The 25,984-nt window shown below is 60.0% G+C and overlaps 2 protein-coding genes across 4 annotated transcripts in view; one reads left to right on the forward strand and one right to left on the reverse strand.

Moving 5' to 3' along the window:
- On the forward strand, positions 1–24,293 carry bbs10 (Bardet-Biedl syndrome 10). The gene is made up of 4 exons (XM_060850692.1): positions 1–68; positions 16,981–17,125; positions 18,067–18,322; positions 21,543–24,293. The coding sequence occupies exons 3-4, from the start codon at positions 18,150–18,152 to the stop codon at positions 24,064–24,066; spliced, it is 2,697 nt and encodes an 898-aa protein (XP_060706675.1). The 5' UTR covers positions 1–68; positions 16,981–17,125; positions 18,067–18,149; the 3' UTR covers positions 24,067–24,293.
- hsd17b8 (hydroxysteroid (17-beta) dehydrogenase 8) overlaps positions 24,254–25,984 on the reverse strand; it is a 61,905-nt gene continuing 60,174 nt past the window's right edge. For all 3 annotated transcript variants that reach the window (XM_060850546.1, XM_060850545.1, XM_060850544.1), the window contains one exon: positions 24,254–25,171. In XM_060850546.1, coding sequence (XP_060706529.1) covers positions 25,130–25,171 — 42 coding nt within the window. In that variant the 3' untranslated portion in view covers positions 24,254–25,129. The remainder of the gene's footprint in view (positions 25,172–25,984) is intronic.

Consider the following 25,984-nt stretch of genomic DNA (forward strand, 5'->3'; position numbering starts at 1 on the left):
GGGGGGCTGGCCGAAGATTCGCCTGCTGCGGGGACTGGAAGAAGGAAAAGCAACCAAGTGTCACCATGGTAACGGGGTCTGGCCTGGGGAGGGTGGGCTCTACCACAGTCTAACATCATAGTTCAGTATTAGAGTAGTCACAGGGATAGACAGCACACAGACAGACCCCTCAGTCAGTCTGAGCTGACCAGGTACCCCATCAGACACAGGAGAGGAAGGCCATTCAGCCCATCGAGTCCACTCCACCATTCAATCATGGCTGATGGGCATTTCAACTCCACTTACCAGCGTTCTCCCCGTAGCCCTTAATACTATCAATCTCTGCCTTGAAGACATTTAGCGTCCCGGCCCCCGCTGCACTCTGCGGCAATGAATTCCATTCACCCACCACCCTCTGGCTGAAGAAATGTCTCCGCATTTCTGTTCTGAATTGACCCCCTCTAATTCTGTCTCCCAGTCTCCTCGCCTAACGGAAACAATTTCCGAGCGTCCACCCTTTCCAAGCCGCGCATTATCTTGTACCCCCCCCCCCCCCCCCAACCCAGTCTAGTCCCATTTCCCAGCACCCAGACCATGTCACAGTCACACACACACTGCCAGGTTCCTCTTAAATGTTGCTATTGTAACAGCCTCCACCACATCCTCTGGCAGCCACATCATAGTCTGATAACTGTTTAATAACATCAACTAATATCACAGTCTAATAACATAATCTAACATCACGGTTTAATATCGTAGTCTAATAACATCGTCTAATAACATAATCTAACATCACGGTTTAATATCGTAGTCTAATAACATCGTCTAATAACATAATCTAACATCACGGTTTAATATTGTAGTCTAATAACATCGTCTAATAACATAATCTAACATCACGGTTTAATATCGTAGTCTAATAACATCGTCTAATAACATAATCTAACATCACAGTTTAATATCGTAGTCTAATAACATCGTCTAATAACATAATCTAACATCACGGTTTAATATCATAGTTTGTGGGCGGCACGGTGGCACAGTGGTTAGCACTGCTGCCTCACAGCGCCTGAGACCCGGGTTCAATTCCCGACTCAGGCGACTGACTGTGTGGAGTTTGCACATTCTCCCCGTGTCTGCGTGGGTTTTCTCCGGGTACTCCGGTTTCCTCCCACAGTCCAAAGATGTGCAGGTCAGGTGAATTGGCCATGCTAAATTGCCCGTAGTGTTAGGTAAGGGGTATATGTAGGAGTATGGGTGGGTTGCGCTTCGGCGGGTCGGTGTGGACTTGTTGGGCCGAAGGGCCTGTTTCCACACTGTAAGTAATCTAATCTAATCTAATAACATCGTCTAATAACATAATCTAACATCACGGTTTAATATTGTAGTCTAATAACCGTCTAATAACATAATCTAACATCATAGTTTAATATTGTAGTCTAATAACATCGTCTAATAACATAATCTAACATCACGGTTTAATATCATAGTCTAATAACATCGTCTAATAACATAATCTAACATCACGGTTTAATATCGTAGTCTAATAACATCGTCTAATAACATAATCTAACATCACAGTTTAATATCATAGTCTAATAACCTCGTCTAATAACATAATCTAACATCACGGTTTAATATTGTAGTCTAATAACATCATCTAATAACATAATCTAACATCACGGTTTAATATCATAGTCTAATAACCTCGTCTAATAACATAATCTAACATCACGGTTTAATATTGTAGTCTAATAACATCATCTAATATCATTGTCAAATAACATCATCGAATATCATTGTCAAATATTATAGTCCAATAAGGTCTTCGAATACCATAATCTAATATCATGGCTTAATATCATAGAACAATAACGTATCTAGTAACAGTCTAATAACATCGTCTAAAGTCATAGTCTATTAACATTAATATCATTGACGGATATCATAACAATCTAATATCATTGTCTAATATCACACTTCAATGATATTATTAGACTGTAACATTAAATATCATTGTTAAATATTATAATCTGCAAACATCTTCTAATACCATAATCTCATATCAAAGTTATGTAATAGTCTAATATCATAATCTAATATCATGGCCTGATATCATAGTTTAATATCATAGTCCAATAACATATCTGACAACATAGTCTAACAACAAAGTCTAATATCATGGTGTTATGGACTAGGCCAGACTGCTCAAAACATTCTTAAGCAGGCAGCCCAGACCATAACTTTACAACTTGTTTCGGTAAATACACAGTGAAAATTACCCGGAGTACGTCAGCGAGGTTGACTATAAGGTTTTAAAACAGACAACAATTTATTCACAAAATTACACATTGAAACACAAAGAACAGAATAACGAACCCCTACAGAACTCAGTCTATCCAAACTAGACTTAACTATGTTGTTCCAAATGTTCACAACTGTCCCACTAAGCAAATCCCCTTAAAACACAATGAAAAAAAAAACACATGCTTACAGGTTGAAGTTAGAAGGACAGAAAGAGAGAGTGAGCCTGTTCAAACAGTCCACTGCTGAACCCCCAACCTACTTCTGGGCTGCACAGCTCAGTGAGAGAGAGCTGACCACCCCCCTTCCATTATACAGGTCAATTCTAAAACATGACCACGTTGGCCTGAAGTCTCATCTGTTTACAGATAAACAAAAGGCCTCTCAAAATCCTTTTCATCTCTGTGCCAAACTAATCTAATTGGAGCCCGGCCCGTTTACAACCCCTCCGAAATAAATCATGGACACAGTCTCATTGAGAAAAGCTTTGTAAATAAAAGGGATCAGCTTTGTGACACCTCTCCTTTGAAAAGAAATGAACCATCAATACCAAAAGATGGCTTCATTTTTAAAACCTTTCAAAAACCCAGTTAGTAGTTTGAATACACATGTACATACATGTATATGTATACTAACTATATACATGCAAACCCACTGAATGTTTCCGTATCTCATCCGAGCCTTGGTAACGTGTCGGTAATCATGTTTTAGCGACCTGCCATACGCACAGTTGTCAGATTGAATGGCAGCAACAAGAAGCTCCATCATGTCAATCTGGCATTTTGTCCTTAATTTCTTCCACACATGTCAGTGGGTTGTGATCAGTGTATTCCATTGTCTCAGATGCATCGCTGGTCATATAAGCACTGAAAGGTTGTCATGCCAACGCCAGGCTCAAAGTCTGTTTCTCCACCATTGAATACGTTCAACTTCCCGGAAGAAACCCCCCGATGTGTCTTTCTGTCCCCTCACCATCCTCCTCCGACACCCACATCACTGGCATTAGCAGCCACCTTGAGAGGCTTTGTGTAACCCGGTGGGGCTAATACTGGGGCAGTGGTTGACACAGTTTAACTATGTTTGAGCAGTGCCTAAATTTGATGAGAAGGATGGGTCAGTCCTTGTCACAAACAGCTTGGAGGGATCAGGTGGATGAATCGTGGAGCTGGGTTGAGTGTACAGATACCCGGTTTCCTCCATCGGTTTTTCCCCAGCCCACCCAACACCGTGGGGCGGTGCGGCCCACTTTATTACCATGTAAACACCGGGGCCTTTTAACTTCTTTGCCCCCTTCAAGGGTTTCTTTTTTAACCCTGTGGTAAGTTCACCGAATGATCTTCACTGAGATCTACCTTTCCCTTTCCATTTGAGAATTCCTCTCTCTGCAGGTTGCTATCCCTCATGGACTGACATTGATTCTGGAAGCCGCTGCAGCTGCTAACTTTGCTGTTTTAACTCTGCTCCTCCACACGAATTCACACGACTTCGGGCAGTGAATTGTTGAATTCCTCCAAAATAATTACCCCTCTAAGGGCATCATAGGTTTGCTCAATTTTTAAAGCTCTTATCCATCTATCGAAATTACTCTGTTTGAACCTTTCAAACTCAGTATAGTCCCTCCTTCGATTCCTGAAGCGTTGTCCATAGGCTTTTGGTACAAGCCCATATGTATTTAAAATGGCTTTTTTCATCTCCTCATACTCCCCCAGATCCCTCCTCTGATTGGGACGCAAATACCTCACGAGCCCTACCTACAAATTTCGATTGGATCGACAAACCCACATTGCCACTGGCCACTGCATTTGTTTAGCCGCCTTTCAAATGAGATGAAAAAGGCTTCCACATCCTTCTCACCAAAGTGAGGCAATACTTGAACATACACAAACAGTTTCTCACTGGGCTTCGGATTCCCAGGGGCTTGCTCATCCTCACTAAGCTGACCCTCAGCCTCTATCTCCAGCCTTTTAAGCTGACTTTCCTTTTTAAGTGTCAACTTTTAAGTTCAAAAGCTCTCTCTTTCTCTTCTGCTTTTAATCGTACCTCAAACCGTTTCATTTCTGCTGCCCTTTCCTTATCTCTCCCTCTAACCTAAGCTGCTTCATTTGCAATTGAATTCTTGCCATCTCTCGAGCTTCTGAGAGTTTCTCCAGCAAGCTGAAATGCTGAGCGACTGCTGTGATGACCTCTCCTTTCCTCACAGGCGGTTCTAATTCCAGCTTCTCTGCTCATCACGGCAACTTCGTCTTATTCACCTTCTGCAAAAATCCCAAAGTCACCACATCCACATCCAGGAAACCTTTTGGTGATGGAAGGAGCCATTATTATCCCAAGCTTTGTCTACCCAATCAAACCAACACCCGAAGTAAAGACACCAGCACCCACCACTCGCTGTTTTAAAATCCCACAAAGAGCTCCCAGTCTGTGATAGACTAGGCCACTCAAAACATTCTTAAGCAGGTAGCGCAGAATATAACTTTGCAATTCGCTTTGTAGAGTGAAAATGACCTGGAGTAAGTTAGCGAGGAACAGACAAAAATTTATTCACAACATTACACAATGAAACACACAAAAAGAACTCCTACGGAACTCAAACTGGACTTAACTATGTTGTTCCAAATGTTCACAACAGTCTCACTAAGCAAATTCCCTTAAAACACACTGAAAAAAACCCCCAGATGCTTACAGGTTGAAGTTAGAAGGACAGAACGAGAGTGAGCCTGTTCACACAGTCCACCGTTGAACCCCCAACCTACTTCTGGGCTGCACTGCTCAGTGAGAGAGCTGACCACCCCCCTTTCATTATACAGGTCACTTCTAAAACACGACCACATTGGCCTGAAGCCTTATCTGTTTACAGATAAACAAAAGGCCCCTCAAAATCCTTTTCATCTCTGTACCAAACTAATCGAATCGGAGCCCGGCCCGTTTACGACCCCTCTGAAATAAGTCAAGGACGCAGTCTCATTGAGAAAAGGAACAGTGTTGTGACAATGGTCTAATATCATTGTTGAATATCATAGTCTAATACCACCGTCCAATAACACGGTCGTGTGATGTGGGGTGGTGCTGGCAGCAGGTTAGTGTGGGCGGGGGAGGAGGGAAGCGACAGAAGGTTCTGGAACAACCCCGTTGTGGTTGGGGAGGGTGTTTCCGGTTGAAATCACCCCCAGGTCAGGGTCAGCCCGACCCCATGGAGGGAGCGCCCTGAGCAGAGAGTCTGGGAAACAAGTCCTGTGGGACAAATCTACATTCTTCTAGCACCCCGAGCCACCTCAGTGAGGGGAACAGACTCTGAGGGAGGGTCAGCCGACAGGAAACGTTGACCCTGACTCTCTGCACAGACACTGCCAAACAGGTTCTGTTCCTGTTTGCAGTTTGCTCCCTATGATTGAGTTTGTTGTCAGGTAAACCTAGCTGCAGCTTACAGCATCTAAATACCATCAGGATACTAGAGCAGGGTGAGGAACCCAATACCACGGCTCCGCACATGTACAGGGAGCAAGGACAACATGAGGTTAGAAATTGGAGAGGTCCATTCAGAAATCTCATAGCGGTGGGAAAGAAGCTATTCTCGAAACTGTTACAACGCGTGTTTAAGCTGTTCTGTCTTCTGCCCCGCACTGTCAAATGGTGCTGCAGTGTGTGAGGGTGTTGCAGTGTGTGAGGGCGGTGCAGTGTGTGTGGGTGGTGCAGTGTGTGAGGGTGGAGCAGTGTGTGAGGGTGGAGCAGTGTGTGAGGGCGGTGCAGTGTGTGTGGGTGGTGCAGTGTGTGTGGGTGGTGCAGTGTGTGAGGGTGGAGCAGTGTGTGAGGGCGGTGCAGTGTGTGTGGGCGGTGCAGTGTGTGTGGGTGGTGCAGTGTGTGTGGGTGGTGCAGTGTGTGAGGGTGGAGCAGTGTGTGGGCGGTGCAGTGTGTGTGGGTGGTGCAGTGTGTGTGGGTGGTGCAGTGTGTGAGGGTGGAGCAGTGTGTGAGGGCGGTGCAGTGTGTGGGCGGTGCAGTGTGTTTGGGCGGTGCAGTGTGTGAGGGTGTTGCAGTGTGTGAGGGCGGTGCAGTGTGTGTGGGTGGTGCAGTGTGTGAGGGTGGAGCAGTGTGTGAGGGTGGAGCAGTGTGTGAGGGCGGTGCAGTGTGTGTGGGTGGTGCAGTGTGTGTGGGTGGTGCAGTGTGTGAGGGCGGTGCAGTGTGTGGGCGGTGCAGTGTGTTTGGGCGGTGCGGTGTGGGAGGGCGGTGCAGTGTGTTTGGGCGGTGCAGTGTGTGAGGGTGGTGCAGTGTGTGGGAGGGCGGTGCAGTGTGTGGGAGGGCGGTGCAGTGTGTGAGGGTGGTGCAGTGTGTGGGAGGGCGGTGCAGTGTGTGGGAGGGCGGTGCAGTGTGGGAGGGCGGTGCAGTGTGTGTGGGCGGTGCAGTGTGTGAGGGCGGTGCAGTGTGGGAGGGCGGTGCAGTGTGTGTGGGCGGTGCAGTGTGTGAGGGTGGTGCAGTGTGTGGGAGGGCGGTGCAGTGTGGGAGGGCGGTGCAGTGTGTGAGGGCGGTGCAGTGTGTGAGGGTGGTGCAGTGTGTGGGAGGGCGGTGCAGTGTGTGGGAGGGCGGTGCAGTGTGGGAGGGCGGTGCAGTGTGTGTGGGCGGTGCAGTGTGTGAGGGCGGTGCAGTGTGGGAGGGCGGTGCAGTGTGTGTGGGCGGTGCAGTGTGTGAGGGTGGTGCAGTGTGTGGGAGGGCGGTGCAGTGTGGGAGGGCGGTGCAGTGTGTGAGGGCGGTGCAGTGTGTGTGGGCGGTGCAGTGTGTGAGGGCGGTGCAGTGTGTGAGGGTGGTGCAGTGTGTGGGTGGTGCAGTGTGTTGGAGGGTGGAGCAGTGTGTGAGGGTGTTGCAGTGTCGGAGGGCGGTGCAGTGTGTGAGGGTGGAGCAGTGTGTGAGGGTGGAGCAGTGTGTGAGGGCGGTGCAGTGTGTGAGGGCGGTGCGGTGTGTGAGGGCGGTGCGGTGTGTGAGGGCGTTGCGGTGTGTGTGGGCGGTGCAGTGTGTGAGGGCGGTGCAGTGTGTGAGGGCGTTGCGGTGTGTGTGGGCGTTGCGGTGTGTGTGGGCGGTGCGGTGTGTGAGGGCGGTGCGGTGTGTGAGGGCGTTGCGGTGTGTGAGGGCGGTGCGGTGTGTGAGGGCGGTGCGGTGTGTGAGGGTGTTGCGGTGTGGGAGGGCGGTGCGGTGTGTGAGGGCGGTGCGGTGTGTGAGGGCGGTGCGGAGTGGGAGGGCGGTGCGGTGTGTGAGGGCGGTGCGGTGTGTGAGGGCGGTGCGGTGTGGGAGGGCGGTGCGGTGTGTGAGGGCGATGCGGAGTGGGAGGGCGGTGCGGAGTGGGAGGGCGGTGCGGTGTGTGAGGGCGGTGCGGTGTGTGAGGGCGGTGCGGTGTGTGAGGGCGATGCGGAGTGGGAGGGCGGTGCAGTGTATGAGGGCGGTGCGGAGTGGGAGGGCGGTGCGGTGTGTGAGGGCGGTGCGGTGTGGGAGGGCGGTGCGGTGTGTGAGGGCGGTGCGGTGTGTGAGGGCGTTGCGGTGTGTGAGGGCGATGCGGTGTGTGTGGGCGGTGCGGTGTGTGAGGGCGGTGCGGTGTGTGAGAGCCGTGCGGTGTGTGAGAGCGGTGCGGTGTGTGAGGGCGTTGCGGTGTGTGAGGGCGGTGCGGTGTGTGAGGGTGTTGCGGTGTGGGAGGGCGGTGCGGTGTGTGAGGGCGGTGCGGTGTGTGAGGGCGGTGCGGTGTATGAAGGCGGTGCGGAGTGGGAGGGCGGTGCGGTGTGTGAGGGCGGTGCGGTGTGGGAGGGCGGTGCGGTGTGTGAGGGCGGTGCGGTGTGTGAGGGCGATGCGGAGTGGGAGGGCGGTGCGGTGTGTGAGGGCGGTGCAGTGTATGAGGGCGGTGCGGTGTTTGAGGGCGGTGCGGTGTGGGAGGGCGGTGCGGTGTGTGAGGGCGGTGCGGTGTGTGAGAGCGGTGCGGTGTGTGAGGGCGTTGCGGTGTGTGAGGGCGGTGCGGTGTGTGAGGGTGTTGCGGTGTATGAGGGCGGTGCGGAGTGGGAGGGCGGTGCGGTGTGTGAGGGCGGTGCGGTGTGTGAGGGCGATGCGGAGTGGGAGGGCGGTGCGGTGTATGAGGGCGGTGCGGTGTTTGAGGGCGGTGCGGTGTGTCTGGGCGGTGCGGTGTGTGAGGGCGGTGCGGTGTGTGAGGGCGGTGCGGTGTGTGAGGGCGTTGCGGTGTGTCTGGGCGGTGCGGTGTGTGAGGGCGGTGCGGTGTGTGAGGGCGGTGCGGTGTGTGAGGGCGGTGCGGTGTGTGAGGGCGTTGCGGTGTGTCTGGGCGGTGCGGAGTGGGAGGGCGGTGCGGTGTGTGAGGGCGGTGCGGTGTGTGAGGGCGGTGCGGTGTGGGAGGGCGGTGCAGTGTGGGAGGGCGGTGCGGAGTGGGAGGGCGGTGCGGTGTGTGAGGGCGGTGCGGTGTGTGAGGGCGGTGCGGTGTGTCTGGGCGGTGCGGTGTGTGAGGGCGGTGCGGAGTGGGAGGGCGGTGCGGAGTGGGAGGGCGGTGCGGTGTGTGAGGGCGGTGCGGTGTGTGAGGGCGGTGCGGTGTGTGAGGGCGGTGCGGTGTGTGAGGGCGTTGCGGTGTGTCTGGGCGTTGCGGTGTGTCTGGGCGGTGCGGAGTGGGAGGGCGGTGCGGAGTGGGAGGGCGGTGCGGTGTGTGAGGGCGGTGCGGTGTGTGAGGGCGGTGCGGTGTGTCTGGGCGGTGCGGAGTGGGAGGGCGGTGCGGAGTGGGAGGGCGGTGCGGTGTGTGAGGGCGGTGCAGTGTGTGAGGGCGGTGCAGTGTGTGAGGGCGTTGCGGTGTGTCTGGGCGGTGCGGTGTGTGAGGGCGGTGCGGAGTGGGAGGGCGGTGCGGTGTGTGAGGGCGGTGCAGTGTGTGTGAGGGCGGTGCGGTGTATGAGGGCGGTGCGGAGTGGGAGGGCGGTGCGGAGTGGGAGGGCGGTGCAGTGTGTGAGGGCGGTGCAGTGTGTGAGGGCGGTGCAGTGTGTGAGGGCGGTGCAGTGTGTGAGGGCGGTGCAGTGTGTGTGAGGGCGGTGCGGTGTGTGAGGGCGGTGCGGTGTGTGAGGGCGGTGCGGTGTGTGAGGGCGGTGCGGAGTGGGAGGGCGGTGCGGTGTGTGAGGGCGGTGCGGTGTGTGAGGGCGGTGCAGTGTGTGAGGGCGGTGCAGTGTGTGTGAGGGCGGTGCGGTGTGTGAGGGCGGTGCGGTGTGTGAGGGCGGTGCGGTGTGTCTGGGCGGTGCGGAGTGGGAGGGCGGTGCGGTGTGTGAGGGCGGTGCGGTGTGTGAGGGAGGTGCGGTGTGGGAGGGCGGTGCGGAGTGGGAGGGCGGTGCGGTGTGTGAGGGCGGTGCGGTGTGTGAGGGCGGTGCGGTGTGTCTGGGCGGTGCGGTGTGTGAGGGCGGTGCGGTGTGTGAGGGCGGTGCGGTGTGGGAGGGCGGTGCGGTGTGGGAGGGCGGTGCGGAGTGGGAGGGCGGTGCGGTCTGTGAGGGCGGTGCGGTGTGTGAGGGCGGTGCGGTGTGTCTGGGCGGTGCGGTGTGTGAGGGCGTTGCGGTGTGGGAGGGCGGTGCGGTGTGGGAGGACGGTGCGGTGTGTGAGGGCGGTGCGGTGTGTCTGGGCGGTGCGGTGTGTGAGGGCGTTGCGGTGTGTCTGGACGGTGCGGTGTGTGAGAGCGGTGCGGTGTGTGGGGGCGGTGCGGTGTGTGAGGGCGGTGCGGTGTGTGAGGGCGGTGCGGTGTGTGAGGGCGGTGCGGTGTGTGAGGGCGGTGCGGAGTGGGAGGGCGGTGCGGAGTGGGAGGGCGGTGCGGTGTGTGAGGGCGTTGCGGTGTGTCTGGGCGGTGCGGTGTGTGAGGGCGGTGCGGAGTGGGAGGGCGGTGCGGAGTGGGAGGGCGGTGCAGTGTGTGAGGGCGGTGCAGTGTGTGAGGGCGGTGCAGTGTGTGAGGGCGGTGCTGTGTGGGAGGGCGGTGCGGTGTGTGAGGGCGGTGCGGTGTGGCAGGGCGGTGCGGTGTGTGAGGGCGGTGCGGTGTGGGAGGGCGGTGCGGTGTGGGAGGGCGGTGCGGAGTGGGAGGGCGGTGCAGTGTATGAGGGCGGTGCGGAGTGGGAGGGCGGTGCGGTGTGTGAGGGCGGTGCGGTGTGTGAGGGCGGTGCGGTGTGTGAGGGCGGTGCGGAGTGTGAGGGCGGTGCGGTGTGTGAGGGCGGTGCGGTGTGGGAGGGCGGTGCGGTGTGTGAGGGCGGTGCGGTGTGTGAGGGCGGTGCGGTGTGTGAGGGCGGTGCAGTGTGTGTGGGCGGTGCAGTGTGTTTGGGCGGTGCAGTGTGTGGGAGGGCGGTGCAGTGTGTGAGGGCGGTGCAGTGTGTGGGAGGGCGGTGCAGTGTGTGAGGGCGGTGCAGTGTGTGAGGGCGGTGCGGTGTGCGAGGGCGGTGCAGTGTGTGTGGGCGGTGGAGTGTGTGAGGGTGGTGCAGTGTGTGGGCGGTGCAGTGTGTTTGGGCGGTAGTGTGTGAGAGGGTGGTGCAGTGTGTGGGCGGTGCAGTGTGTGTGGGTGGTGCAGTGTGTGAGGGTGGAGCAGTGTGTGGGCGGTGCAGTGTGTGTGGGTGGTGCAGTGTGTGGGCGGTGCAGTGTGTTTGGGCGGTAGTGTGTGGGAAGGCGGTGCAGTGTGTGGGCGGTGCAGTGTGTGTGGGTGGTGCAGTGTGTGAGGGTGGTGCAGTGTGTGGGCGGTGCAGTGTGTTTGGGCGGTAGTGTGTGGGAGGGTGGTGCAGTGTGTGAGGGCGGTGCAGTGTGTGTGGGTGGTGCAGTGTGTGAGGGTGGTGCAGTGTGTGGGCGGTGCAGTGTGTGTGGGTGGTGCAGTGTGTGAGGGTGGTGCAGTGTGTGGGCGGTGCAGTGTGTTTGGGCGGTAGTGTGTGGGAGGGTGGTGCAGTGTGTGAGGGCGGTGCAGTGTGTGTGGGCGGTGCAGTGTGTGAGGGTGGTGCAGTGTGTGGGAGGGCGGTGCAGTGTGTGAGGGCGGTGCAGTGTGTGTGGGCGGTGCAGTGTGTGAGGGCGGTGCAGTGTGTGTGGGCGGTGCAGTGTGTGGGAGGGCGGTGCAGTGTGTGAGGGTGGAGCAGTGTGTGAGGGTGGTGCAGTGTGTGGGTGGTGCAGTGTGTTGGAGGGTGGAGCAGTGTGTGAGGGTGTTGCAGTGTCGGAGGGCGGTGCAGTGTGTGAGGGTGGAGCAGTGTGTGAGGGCGGTGCAGTGTGTGAGGGTGTTGCAGTGTGTGAGGGCGGTGCGGTGTGTGAGGGCGGTGCGGTGTGTGAGGGCGGTGCGGTGTGTGAGGGCGGTGCGGTGTATGAGGGCGTTGCGGTGTGTGTGGGCGGTGCGGTGTGTGAGGGCGGTGCGGTGTGTGAGAGCCGTGCGGTGTGTGAGAGCGGTGCGGTGTGTGAGGGCGTTGCGGTGTGTGAGGGCGGTGCGGTGTGTGAGGGCGGTGCGGTGTGTGAGGGTGTTGCGGTGTGGGAGGGCGGTGCGGTGTGTGAGGGCGGTGCGGTGTGTGAGGGCGGTGCGGTGTATGAGGGCGGTGCGGAGTGGGAGGGCGGTGCGGTGTGTGAGGGCGGTGCGGTGTGTGAGGGCGGTGCGGTGTGGGAGGGCGGTGCGGAGTGGGAGGGCGGTGCAGTGTGTGAGGGCGGTGCAGTGTATGAGGGCGGTGCGGTGTGTGAGGGCGGTGCGGTGTGGAAGGGCGGTGCGGTGTGGGAGGGCGGTGCGGTGTGTGAGGGCGGTGCGGTGTATGAGGGCGGTGCGGAGTGGGAGGGCGGTGCGGTGTGTGAGGGCGGTGCGGTGTGGGAGGGCGGTGCGGTGTGTCTGGGCGGTGCGGAGTGGGAGGGCGGTGCGGTGTGTGAGGGCGGTGCGGTGTGTGAGGGCGGTGCGGTGTGTGAGGGCGGTGCGGTGTGGGAGGGCGGTGCGGTGTGTCTGGGCGGTGCGGAGTGGGAGGGCGGTGCGGTGTGTGAGGGCGGTGCGGTGTGTGAGGGCGGTGCGGTGTGTGAGGGCGGTGCGGTGTGTGAGGGCGGTGCGGTGTGGGAGGGCGGTGCGGTGTGGGAGGGCGGTGCGGAGTGGGAGGGCGGTGCGGAGTGGGAGGGCGGTGCGGAGTGGGAGGGCGGTGCGGAGTGGGAGGGCGGTGCGGTGTGTGAGGGCGGTGCGGTGTGTGAGGGCGGTGCGGTGTGTCTGGGCGGTGCGGTGTGTGAGGGCGGTGCGGTGTGTGAGGGCGGTGCGGTGTGTCTGGGCGGTGCGGAGTGGGAGGGCGGTGCGGTGTGTGAGGGCGGTGCGGTGTGTGAGGGCGGTGCGGAGTGGGAGGGCGGTGCGGTGTGTGAGGGCGGTGCGGTGTGTCTGGGCGGTGCGGTGTGGGAGGGCGGTGCGGAGTGGGAGGGCGGTGCGGTGTGTGAGGGCGGTGCGGTGTGTGAGGGCGGTGCGGTGTGTCTGGGCGGTGCGGTGTGGGAGGGCGGTGCGGTGTGGGAGGGCGGTGCGGTGTGTCTGGGCGGTGCGGAGTGGGAGGGCGGTGCGGTGTGTGAGGGCGGTGCGGTGTGTGAGGGCGGTGCGGTGTGTGAGGGCGGTGCGGTGTGTGAGGGCGGTGCGGAGTGGGAGGGCGGTGCGGTGTGTGAGGGCGGTGCGGTGTGTCTGGGCGGTGCGGTGTGTGAGGGCGGTGCGGTGTGGGAGGGCGGTGCGGTGTGGGAGGGCGGTGCGGAGTGGGAGGGCGGTGCGGTGTGTGAGGGCGGTGCGGTGTGTGAGGGCGGTGCGGTGTGTCTGGGCGGTGCGGTGTGTGAGGGCGGTGCGGAGTGGGAGGGCGGTGCGGAGTGGGAGGGCGGTGCGGTGTGTGAGGGCGGTGCGGTGTGTGAGGGCGGTGCGGTGTGTGAGGGCGGTGCGGTGTGTGAGGGCGTTGCGGTGTGTCTGGGCGGTGCGGTGTGTGAGGGCGGTGCGGAGTGGGAGGGCGGTGCAGTGTGTGAGGGCGGTGCAGTGTGTGTGAGGGCGGTGCGGAGTGGGAGGGCGGTGCGGAGTGGGAGGGCGGTGCAGTGTGTGAGGGCGGTGCAGGGTGTGAGGGCGGTGCAGTGTGTGTGAGGGCGGTGCGGTGTGTGAGGGCGGTGCGGTGTGTGAGGGCGGTGCGGTGTGTGAGGGCGGTGCGGTGTGGGAGGGCGGTGCGGTGTGGGAGGGCGGTGCGGAGTGGGAGGGCGGTGCAGTGTGTGAGGGCGGTGCAGTGTATGAGGGCGGTGCGGAGTGGGAGGGCGGTGCGGTGTGTGAGGGCGGTGCGGTGTGTGAGGGCGGTGCGGTGTGTGAGGGCGGTGCGGTGTGTGAGGGCGGTGCGGTGTGTGAGGGCGGTGCGTAGTGGGAGGGCGGTGCGGTGTGTGAGGGCGGTGCGGTGTGTGAGGGCGGTGCGGTGTGGGAGGGCGGTGCGGTGTGGGAGGGCGGTGCGGTGTGTGAGGGCGGTGCGGTGTGTGAGGGCGGTGCGGTGTGTCTGGGCGGTGCGGTGTGTGAGGGCGGTGCGGAGTGGGAGGGCGGTGCGGAGTGGGAGGGCGGTGCGGTGTGTGAGGGCGGTGCGGTGTGTCTGGGCGGTGCGGTGTGTGAGGGCGGTGCGGTGTGTGAGGGCGGTGCGGTGTGTGAGGGTGGTGCGGTGTGTGAGGGCGGTGCGGTGTGGGAGGGCGGTGCGGTGTGGGAGGGCGGTGCGGAGTGGGAGGGCGGTGCGGTGTGTGAGGGCGGTGCGGTGTGTGAGGGCGGTGCGGTGTGTCTGGGCGGTGCGGTGTGTGAGGGCGGTGCGGAGTGGGAGGGCGGTGCGGAGTGGGAGGGCGGTGCGGTGTGTGAGGGCGGTGCGGTGTGTGAGGGCGGTGCGGTGTGTGAGGGCGGTGCGGTGTGTGAGGGCGTTGCGGTGTGTCTGGGCGGTGCGGTGTGTGAGGGCGGTGCGGAGTGGTAGGGCGGTGCAGTGTGTGAGGGCGGTGCAGTGTGTGTGAGGGCGGTGCGGAGTGGTAGGGCGGTGCAGGGTGTGAGGGCGGTGCAGTGTGTGTGAGGGCGGTGCGGTGTGTGAGGGCGGTGCGGTGTGTGAGGGCGGTGCGGTGTGGGAGGGCGGTGCGGTGTGGGAGGGCGGTGCGGAGTGGGAGGGCGGTGCAGTGTGTGAGGGCGGTGCAGTGTATGAGGGCGGTGCGGAGTGGGAGGGCGGTGCGGTGTGTGAGGGCGGTGCGGTGTGTGAGGGCGGTGCGGTGTGTGAGGGCGGTGCGGTGTGGGAGGGCGGTGCGGTGTATGAGGGCGGTGCGGTGTGTGAGGGCGGTGCGGTGTGTGAGGGCGGTGCAGTGTGGGAGGGCGGTGCGGAGTGGGAGGGCGGTGCGGTGTGTGAGGGCGGTGCGGTGTGTGAGGGCGGTGCGGTGTGTCTGGGCGGTGCAGTGTATGAGGGCGGTGCGGAGTGGGAGGGTGGTGCGGTGTGTGAGGGCGGTGCGGAGTGGGAGGGCGGTGCGGAGTGGGAGGGCGGTGCGGTGTGTGAGGGCGGTGCGGTGTGTGAGGGCGGTGCAGTGTGTGAGGGCGGTGCAGTGTGTGAGGGCGTTGCGGTGTGTCTGGGCGGTGCGGTGTGTGAGGGCGGTGCGGTGTGTGAGGGCGTTGCGGTGTGTCTGGGCGGTGCGGAGTGGGAGGGCGGTGCGGTGTGTGCGGGCGGTGCGGTGTGGGAGGGCGGTGCGGAGTGGGAGGGCGGTGCGGAGTGGGAGGGCGGTGCGGTGTGTGAGGGCGGTGCGGTGTGTGAGGGCGGTGCGGTGTGTCTGGGCGGTGCGGTGTGTGAGGGCGGTGCGGAGTGGGAGGGCGGTGCGGTGTGTGAGGGCGGTGCGGTGTGTGAGGGCGGTGCGGTGTGTGAGGGCGGTGCGGTGTGTGAGGGCGTTGCGGTGTGTCTGGGCGGTGCGGTGTGTGAGGGCGGTGCGGTGTGTGAGGGCGGTGCGGTGTGTGAGGGCGGTGTGGAGTGGGAGGGCGGTGCGGAGTGGGAGGGCGGTGCGGTGTGTGAGGGTGGTGCAGTGTGTCAGGGCGGTGCGGAGTGGGAGGGCGGTGCAGTGTGTGAGGGCGGTGCAGTGTGTGAGGGCGGTGCAGTGTGTGTGAGGGCGGTGCGGTGTGTGAGGGCGGTGCGGTGTGTGAGGGCGGTGCGGTGTGGGAGGGCGGTGCGGTGTGTGAGGGCGGTGCAGTGTATGAGGGCGGTGCGGAGTGAGAGGGCGGTGCGGTGTGGGAGGGCGGTGCGGTGTGTGAGGGCGGTGCGGTGTGTGAGGGCGGTGCGGTGTGTGAGGGCGGTGCGGTGTGTGAGGGCGGTGCGGTGTGTGTGGGTGGTGCGGTGTGTGAGGGCGGTGCGGTGTGGGAGGGCGGTGCGGTGTGTGAGGGCGGTGCGGTGTGTGAGGGCGGTGCGGTGTGTCTGGGCGGTGCGGAGTGTGAGGGCAGTGCGGTGTGTGAGGGCGGTGCGGTGTGTGAGGGCGGTGCGGTGTGTGAGGGCGGTGCGGTGCGGTGTGTGTGGGCGGTGCGGTGTGTGTGGGCGGTGCGGTGTATGAGGGCGGTGCGGAGTGGGAGGGCGGTGCGGTGTGTGAGGGCGGTGCGGTGTGTGTGGGCGGTGCGGTGTGTGAGGGCGGTGCGGTGTGTGAGGGCGGTGCGGTGTGTGAGGGCGGTGCGGTGTGTGAGGGCGGTGCGGAGTGGGAGGGCGGTGCGGTGTGTGAGGGCGGTGCGGTGTGTGAGAGCGGTGCGGTGTGTGAGAGCGGTGCGGTGTGTGAGGGCGGTGCGGTGTGGGAGGGCGGTGCGGTGTGTGAGGGCGGTGCGGTGTGTGAGAGCGGTGCGGTGTGTGAGAGCGGTGCGGTGTGTGAGGGCGGTGCGGTGTGGGAGGGCGGTGCGGTGTGTGAGAGCGGTGCGGTGTGGGAGGGCGGTGCGGTGTGTGAGGGCGGTGCGGTGTGTGAGGGCGGTGCGGTGTGTGAGGGCGGTGCGGTGTGTGTGAGTGGTGCGGTGTGGGAGCGTGTTGTTATGCAGGAGGGTTGTGTAGTGGAGTAGCTGCCACACTGTGAGAGAGTCCTGTCCTGTGGAAGGTGTTGCTCTGGGGAGCGTGCCGCACTGTTCGAGGGTGCTGTACCATGGTTGTTGCTTTGTGATTGGAAGATAAACAGAGACACCATCCAGTGACAGAAAGGAACACATTCACAAAGTATTAATCCTTCCGTCCCAGTCCCTGAATGAGATGATCTGGTGATTGTTAGCTGACCCATGTGGGAGTGCTGTGTCCTCTCCAACTGCAGAGTGACTGTACTTATTTTGATGGAAAGTGCTTCGGGATACCCTCAAGTCCAGAAATGTGTCTTTGTTTTTCAACTTGGTTGGCACGGTGGCTCAGTGGTTAGCACTGCTGCCTCACCGCGCCAGGGACTCGGGTTCATTACCCACTCTCAGGCAACTGTGTGGAGTTTGCACGTTCTCCCCGTGTCTGCGTGGGTTTCCTCCGGGTGCTCCAGTTTCCTCCCACAGTCCAGGGATATGCGGGTCAGGGTGGACTGGCCATTCAAAACTGCCCGTTGTGTTCAGGGATGTGCAGGTTGGGTGGGTTAGCCATGGGGAATGCAGGGTTACAGGGATGGGATAAGGAGGAATGGGTCCTGGGTGGGAGGCTCCTCAGAGGGTCAGTGTGTCGTTGATGGGCCGAATGGCCTGCCTGTTGGGAGTCTGACATGTGTTACACTTGGTTTTTTTCCCAGATTGAGGACAGTGCTGCTCCAACATGGCCTCAGTGTGGGACTACCATCCACAGCCGGCCCAGCACAGGGGCAGGATGGGAAGGATCCAGCCTGTGAAGTGGTCTCGGTTACCCACACAGGGTCAATCAGCTGCTGCAGTTCAAAGGTCAGTGCGGACTAACAGGAGGCAGTCAGCAAGGCTGGCACTTTAACAACCACGTGTAGGGGGAGCGGGACTTGGAATCGAACCCATAGTGTAGAGGGTGCTTTACTCTGTATCTAACCCCGTGCTGTCCCTGTCCTGGGAGTGTTTGATGGGGGACAGTGTAGAGGGTGCTTTACTCTGTATCTAACCCCGTGCTGTCCCTGTCCTGGAAGTGTTTAATGGGGGACAGTGTAGAGGGAGCTTTACTCTGTATCTAACCCCGTGCTGTCCCTGTCCCTGGGAGTGTTTGATGGGGACAGTGTAGAGGGAGCATTACTCTGTATCTAACACCGTGCTGTCCCTGTCCCTGGGAGTGTTTGATGGGGGATAGTGTAGAGTGAGCTTTACTCTGTATCTAACCCCGTGCTGTCCCTGTCCTGGGAGTGTTTGATGGGGGACAGTGTAGAGGGAGCATTACTCTGTATCTAACCCCATGCTATCCCTGCCCTGGGAGGGTTTGATGGGGACAGTGTAGAGGGAGCTTTACTTTGTTGAAATATTAGTGTGGCCTGCCCCCTCTGTATGTAACCCCGTGCTGTCCCTGTCCTGGGAGTGTGTAATGGGATACAGTGTAGAGGGAGCTTTACCCTGTATCTAACCCCGTGCTGTCCCTGTCCTGGGAGTGTGTAATGGGATACAGTGTAGAGGGAGCTTTACTCTGTATCTAACCCCGTGCTGTCCCTGTCCTGGGAGTGTTTGATGGGGACAGTGTAGAGGAAGCTTTACTCTGTATCTAACCCTGTGCTGTCCCTGTCCCTGGGAGTGTTTGATGGGAGGCTGTGTAGAGGGAGCTTTACTTTGTTGAAATATTAGTGTGGCCTGCCCCTTCAGTTGGAAAGGCTGGAGTTTGGTGTGACGGCGTGTGTCAGTCTGTCTGTATAAAGTCCACGCTGTCATTGCAGCCCGCTGAATGCCTGTGAGTTTGCTCCTCTCCCGATCGCCCACGGGCCCTGCACGGTGTGGAGCTGCAGTCTCGCGGTGAACTATGGATCTTGAGAAGCTGGTCCACATCGCTGACACCCTGGAGAAGATTGTGTTGAGCTGCTTTGGGCCTGATGGTGGTCAGGTGCTGTTTGTCCGAGACACCGGAGACATCCAGATCACGAAGGATGGATGCAGGATATTAGAGTCGCTGCTCCTGGACCACCCTGCTGCAAGGTTCGTCTTTACGTCTGTTAAGGAAACGGGAGCAGGAGCAGGCCATTCGGCCCCTCAAGCCCACTCTGCAATCCCTGATCCGATGTTCCTCATGTCTGCTTTCCCTGTGAATCCCCGACTGATCGATCTCAGCCTTAAATATACACAAGGGCACTGCCCCCACAGCTCTCTCTGTGGGCAAGGAATTCCAAAGACTCTCAATCTTCAGAGAGAGGAAACTCCATCTCCTCTCAGTCTTAAATTGGTGCCCCTCGTAATCAGAGACTGGGTCTGCTGGCCCTGGACAAGGGGGGAACGACCTCTCAGCATATATACCCTGCCAAGTCCCTGCTGGGTCTCGTACGTTTCTCCGAATGTCCAGTCGGTTGGGTCCCATTCAAAAGATAACCTGTCTATAGCACGCCAGCAAACCTTCTCTGAACTGCCTCCAACGGAATCATGTCTCTGCTGAGATATGGGGACCACAACTCCTCACAGGTACGCCAGATGTGGTGTGTCCAGCCCCTTGTCTCATTGCTGAGGTTAACGCCTTGTTTTCTGAGGAAGGTTTGAGCAGGTTGGGCCCCTGGAGTTTAGTAGATGTAAAATCACAGCAGGATTGGACATGGTGGACACTAGGAGGATGTGCCTTCTCCCTGTGAGACTCATACTCCCGGATGTTAGTAGTGAACGACAGCTCAGATTATTTGCAGTGTGGAAACAGGCCCTTTGGCCCAAGTCCCCGCTAAAGCGCACCCACCCAGACCCATTCCCCTACATCTAACACTACGGGCAATTTAGCGTGGCCAATTCACATCTTTTGGACAGTGGGAGGAAACCCACGCAGACACAGGGAGAACGTGCAAACTCCACACAGTCAGTCGCCTGAGTCAGGAATTGAACCCGGCTCTCTGGCGCTGTGAGACAGCAGTGCTAACCACTGTGCCATCATGCTGCCATGCTCAAGCGCTCACCTTGAACACAGAGATGAGAATTTTTTTAAACTCTGAAGATCGTTAGTCTGCGGACTTTCCTTCCTCAGAGCACAGTGGAGTATTGCAAATATTCAAGGCTGAGTGAGATAGGTGATGGAGAGATGTGTTCTCAAACATGTCCTCCTTCAACAACAGAGAGGGCTCGAAGGGTCACATGGACGACTCTCGTTCCAAAATAACTGATGGAGCTGAACCAACAGCTATTTGTAGACGACAGGTTTACAGATCAGTGGGGCATTACAGCTGCCCTGTAACCACACCCCGTTCCCCCATCCAACCACACCCCGTTCCCCCATCCAACCACACCCCGTTCCCCCCAGTCACACCCCGTTCCCCCAGTCACACCTTGCCCCATCACACCCCGTTCCCCCAGTCACACCCCGTTCCCCCAGTCACGCCTTGCCCCATCACACCCCGTTCCCCCAGTCACACCCCGTTCCCCCAGTCACACCCCGTTCCCCCAGTCACACCTTGCCCCATCACACCCCGTTCCCCCAGTCACACCCCGTTCCCCCAGTCACGCCTTGCCCCATCACACCCCGTTCCCCCAGTCACACCCCGTTCCCCCAGTCACACCCCGTTCCCCCAGTCACACCTTGCCCCATCACACCTTGCCCCATCACACCCCGTTCCCCCAGTCACACCCCGTTCCCCCAGTCACACCTTGCCCCATCACACCCCGTTCCCCCAGTCACACCCCGTTCCCCCAGTCACACCTTGCCCCATCACACCTTGCCCCATCACACCCCGTTCCCCCAGTCACACCCCGTTCCCCCCAGTCACACCCCGTTCCCCCAGTCACACCCCGTTCCCCCCATCACACCCCGTTCCCCCCAGTCACATCCCATCTCCCCATCACAACCCGTTTCCCCATCACACCCCGTTCTGTAATCACACCCCGTTCCCCCAGTCACACCCCGTTCCCTGAAACCACACCCCGTTCCCTGCAACCACCCCCTGTTCCCCCCAACCACACCCCGTTCCCCCCTCACACCCCGTTCCCTGTAACCAGACCCCATTCCCCCCAATCACACCCTGTACCCCACAATCACACCCCATTCCCCCATCACACCCCATTCCCTGCAACCACACCCCTTTCCCGTGTGGTTATGGCCAATGGGGTGTGATTGAGGGGAACACGGTGTAGTTACAGGGAACGGGGTGTGATGGGGAACGGGGTGTGGTTACAGGGAACGGGGTGTGATTACAGAACGGGGTGTGATTACAGAACGGGGTGTGGTTACAGAACGGGGTGTGGTTACAGGGAATGGGGTGTGGTTACAGGGAACGGGGTGTGATGGGGAAACGGGTGTGGTTACAGGGAACGGGGTGTGATGGGGAACGGGGTGTGGTTACAGGGAACGGGGTGTGGTTACAGGGAACGGGGTGTGATGGGGAACGGGGTGTGGTTACAGGGAACGGGGTGTGGTTACAGGGAACGGGGTGTGATTACAGAACGGGGTGTGATTACAGGGAATGGGGTGTGGTTACAGGGAACGGGGTGTGATTACAGAACGGGGTGTGGTTACAGGGAACGGCGTGTAGTTACAGGGAACAGGGTGTGGTTACAGGGAACGGGGTGTGATGGGGAAAGGGGTGTGGTTACAGGGAACGGGGTGTGGTTACAGGGAATGGGGTGTGGTTACAGGGAACAGGGTGTGGTTACAGGGAACGGGGTGTGATTGAGGGGGAACGGGGTGTGATTGAGGGGGAACGGGGTGTGATTGAGGGGGAATGGGGTGTGATTGGGGGTACAGGGTGTGATTGGGGGGGAATGGGGTGTGATTGGGGGAATGGGGTGTGATTGGGGGGAATGGGAGTGTGATTGGGGGAATGGGGTGTGATTGGGGGGAATGGGGTGTGATTGGGGGAATGGGGTGTGATTGGGGGGAATGGGGGTGTGATTGGGGGTACAGGGTGTGATTGGGGGGGAATGGGGTTTGATTGGGGGGAACGGGGGTGTGATTGGGGGGGAATGGGGTGTGATTGGAGGAATGGGGTGTGATTGGGGGGAATGGGGGTGTGATTGGGGGTACAGGGTGTGATTGGGGGGGGATGGGGTGTGATGGGGGGAATGGGGGTGTGATTGGGGGGATGGGGGTGTGATTGGGGGGAATGGGGTGTGATTGGGGGGATGGGGGTGTGATTGGGGAACGGGGTGGGGTGGGTGCCGGGGCGTTTAGCTGCAGCTGGTTATTTGGAAAACGGACCGTCCCTCTCACAGACTGTCCCTCCCTCCCTGGCAGGTTGATGGTGCAGAGTGTGTCAGCTCACTGCAGGAGGTCGGGAGATGGAGCCAAGTCCTTCATCGTTCTGCTGGCTGCCATGCTGCGGGGAGTCAGGGCCGAGAGCAGAGGCCGGGAACCTGCCTGCCAACGCTGGCTGGCCAAGGGGCTGGCCCAGCTGGAGCAGGAGGTGCTGGGGCCGGTCATGGGGAGGCAGCTGGCCCCCCACTGCATCCAGGCCCTCAGTCCCTGCGCCGGGCGCCTGCAGCTGAGGGCTGGGCCCGTCGCCCGGGTGCTCGAGGCCTACTTTGCAGGTAAGGTAGGCCCGACCCACAGCCTCCTCCTCACACAACTGGCCTGGGACTACCTGGGGCAGCTGGGAGGGGGGCAAGAAGAGCGGGGCCTGCGGCTGGAGGCTGACTGCTCCCCGGGCCTGCTGGTCACCGTGCCCGGCCTACCCGTAGGCAGCAGCCGGGTGCTGGCGGGGCTGCCCCTGAGCCGAGGCCTTGCCCTGCCCTGCGGCCGGGCGCAGGGACCGACCCTGGCGGTGGTGGTGGGGACCAGCCTGCTGCCCCCTCTGAGCCAGGCCGGGTCCACCCTGAGGCCGGAGGGGCCGGAGGGGCTCTCTAAGGCCCGGAGCTGGGCCCGGGCCCGGCTGGAGGAGACGCTGAGCCAGCTGCAGAGCCTGGGGGTGGGGCTGCTGCTGTCTGGGCCAAAGCAGCCGGACTGCGTCCTGGAGCAGGCCCGGAACCGCGGCCTGTCAGTGGTGCACTGCCTCCCAGACCAGGAGCTGGCCTTGCTCAGGAGGCTGAGTGGGGCAGAGGCGCACCACTGCCTGACGGGGCTCCGGGCAGCGGACACGCTCCTGGCCAGCTTCATCAGGCCTAACCCCCTGGTCCCCCAGAGCCAGCTCCTGCTAGGGTTCCCCGGTCTTCAGGGCTGCCAGCCTCACTGCCTGCTAGTGTGTGCTCCCACCCTCGGGCTGGCTCAGCAGCTCCGAGACGCTCTCCACGGGGCCTTCACACTGCTCAGGCTCCTACTGCCTGGAACAACAACTCTGCAGGAAGGACAGGGGACCGGGGAACTGGGGAGAGAGAGGGAGGGACAGGGGACCGGGGAACGGGGGAGAGAGAGGGAGGGACAGGGGACCGGGGAACGGGGGAGAGAGAGGGAGGGACAGGGGACTCGGGGGTTTGGAAGGCAGGAACAGGGAACTGGGGATCAGGAGGGACAGAGAGCCAGCCAGTGTACTGGGGAGTGTGAGCTAGCGAGTGAGAGACCGGGAAGTGGGCAGTGGGGAAAGGAGAGACAGATGACTGGGCACCTGATGAGAGAGAGTCAGGGGAATGAGACAGGTGAGCTGGGAGCTGGCAAACAGGGAACAGCAGAGCTGCTCAGAACGGAGGAGGAGACAAAGTGTACGCAGGCAACTGGTGAAGGGGAGCACTCCCCAGCAGGAGGGCCGGGAGCTGGGCAGAGGGAGCGCTCCCCAGCAGGAGGGCCGGGAGCTGGGCAGAGGGAGCGCTCCCCAGCAGGAGGGCGGGGAGCTGGGCAGAGGGAGCGCTCCCCAGCAGGAGGGATGGGAGCTGGGCAGAGGGAGCGCTCCCCAGCAGGAGGGCCGGGAGCTGGGCAGAGGGAGCGCTCCCCAGCAGGAGGGATGGGAGCTGGGCAGAGGGAGCGCTCCCCAGCAGGAGGGCCGGGAGCTGGGCAGAGGGAGCGCTCCCCAGCAGGAGGGATGGGAGCTGGGCAGAGGGAGCGCTCCCCAGCAGGAGGGATGGGAGCTGGGCAGAGGGAGCCCTCCCCAGCAGGAGGGATGGGAGCTGGGCAGAGGGAGCGCTCCCCAGCAGGAGGGATGGGAGCTGGGCAGAGGGAGCACTCCCCAGCAGGAGGGATGGGAGCTGGGCAGAGGGAGCCCTCCCCAGCAGGAGGGATGGGAGCTGGGCAGAGGGAGTGCTCCCCAGCAGGAGGGATGGGAGCTGGGCAGAGGGAGCGCTCCCCAGCAGGAGGGCCGGGAGCTGGGCAGAGGGAGCACTCCCCAGCAGGAGGGATGGGAGCTGGGCAGAGGGAGCCCTCCCCAGCAGGAGGGATGGGAGCTGGGCAGAGGGAGCCCTCCCCAGCAGGAGGGCCGGGAGCTGGGCAGAGTGCCTGTCAGCTCCCAGCTGGGAGTGTCCTGAGTACAGGGGGTACCTTTGAGCTGCTTGTACACTCCTACCTGCAGCGTGTGTCTGGCAGTCTGCCCCAGCCCAACACCAGGTTGGCATGCAGGATAGTTCTGAACGCACTGCTGAGTATCCCCAGGCACCTGCAGCCCAGGGGAGACCGGGGAAGGGGCTGTCTCCAGGCTCAAGCTCACCTTGGAGCGGGTCTTCGGGGGCACGCAGTACCGCCGGAGGCTGAGGGACCCCTGGAAGTGGCGGTCGCCAAACAGCACCTCCTGATCTCCGTCCTCCGGTGCCTGAGGAACCTACTCACCATCGACTCCATCATCCCCGTCCACGGCAAACCCAGGCACAAGCTCCACGGAGACCGTGAGGACTCGGACTGAAACACAGGCTGGGCTGGTACCAGGGGAACTGCTCACTCTCTGTCCCCTGGGGGGTGGGTGGGGAGCCAGTCAGTGTCAGCTGTCTGTCCCTGGGGGGTGAGTGTGTGGGGTAACTTACCCACTTCACAGGGCCCAGACACACTCTCTCTCGCTGCACAGTGAGACACAGACTCAGCATGACTGAGGATTTTCAGTTTGTTGATGACTTTATTGTGTTTGGATAATAAATGTCTGTAATTATAGAGCGAGTTGTTGCAGGTCATTGATCGAGGGTTACAGAAGGCCCAAGAACTCGGTTGCGATCTGCCTTTTTTGTCGAGTCTGACAGGCTCCTATTCCTGAGATGCTGCCTGGCCTGCTGTGCTTTGACCAGCAACACATTTGCAGCTGTGATCTCCAGCATCTGCAGACCTCATTTTTTACTCTTGACAGGCTCCTCCCTGCCACTCGAACTATTCAGCATCAGGTCAGGAAGCTGCAATGTGAATCCAGGCTGGCATCCTGTTCCCAACTGCAAATGTGTTGCTGGTCAAAGCACAGCAGGCCAGGCAGCATCTCAGGAATAGGGAATTCGACGTTTCGAGCATAAGCCCTTCATCAGGAATTCCCTATTCCTGAGATGCTGCCTGACCTGCTGTGCTTTAACCAGCAACACATTTGCAGCTGTGATCGCCAGCATCTGCAGACCTCATTTTTTACTATCCTGTTCCCAAGCCTCACTGCTGTCTCACTGGCGGGGGGGGAGCAGGGTGAGCTGGTGCTGTCCTGTCGGGCCAATGTTGCCCCCTGGTGTGATTCGGAAGGGGCGCACTCCCGAGTCAGCCTTTGTTGAGGGACGTCTGCCCAGATCCCCCGTGTTCAGGGATGGGGAGGGGGGAAGGACCCAGGGTCCCCGCGGGGCTATGCTGATGACAGGCACTCGGGTGAAGGCAGCGTGGCTGGGATGGGGAGGAGACGCAGCTCCAGGGGAAACAGGAAGGCAGGGTGGAAGCCACAGCGAGGCAAATCCCAGGGAGCCGTTCCTGGGCCTTGCAGAGCCCGGTAGTGGAATTCCCGGTCGTCCTCAGCCTCCTGCCCCTTGTCGCCAGTCACATGAAGAGTCCTCCTGCAACACAAGAGATTGTACAACAGCATCAGTTTCTGGGCTCTTCCCCTCACCATGGTCCGGTCTGATCTCTGACACAGATGGTACAAGGCACAGATGTCCATCTCTGCTTCTGCAGCCTCCCTGAGACACACACACTTTTTAACAGAAAAATTAACCCCACCAGTGTTGTTTGGGGGGACCTCAGAGTGGCTGCAGCCATTTGGCGATGGAAACGAGGCACCCTGATCGGTGCTGAGACCCCAGGGGGGCCAATACCCTCCGACCACTCGGAGTGCCAGCACCGCCCACCCTGAGCGTCTCCCTCCTGGCTCACCGGTCTCCGGCTGCTGGGCTTGTAATGTCATCGGTTGGCCCTTTGCCAGCAGCCGGTCAGAGGGAACTTAAATTCACCCTCTGTGACCTCTTCGACCTGTCCCAGACAAGCAGAGACACACACACACACAGACAAACACACAGACACACACACACACAAACATGTACACACATTCACAGAGACTCACACACAAACATGTACAGACACACACATCCAAAGACACACACACAAACATGCAGACACATTCACAGAGCCACATACAAACATGTACACACATCCAGAGACACACACAAACATGCACAGACAGAAACATCTAGAGAGACACACACATCTACAGAGACACACAAACATGCACAGACACACACACATCTACAGAGACACAAACATGCACAGACACACACATCCACAGAGAGACACACAAACATGCACAGACACAGACACACACAAACATGCACAGACACACACAAACATGTGTGGCAGATGAAATACACTATGGC

This window comes from Hemiscyllium ocellatum, chromosome 35 (assembly GCF_020745735.1).
Source record: "Hemiscyllium ocellatum isolate sHemOce1 chromosome 35, sHemOce1.pat.X.cur, whole genome shotgun sequence".
Taxonomy (NCBI): Eukaryota; Metazoa; Chordata; class Chondrichthyes; order Orectolobiformes; family Hemiscylliidae; genus Hemiscyllium; species Hemiscyllium ocellatum.

What these genes read in the sequence shown, in the direction of transcription:
- bbs10 (XM_060850692.1), top strand. Translation starts at nt 18,150, where the DNA reads ATGGATCTTGAGAAGCTGGTCCACATCGCTGACACCCTGGAGAAGATT. An exon ending in CTGGACCACCCTGCTGCAAG is followed by an intron (nt 18,323 to 21,542) that starts GTTCGTCTTTAC and finishes CCTCCCTGGCAG; the next exon opens with GTTGATGGTGCAGAGTGTGT.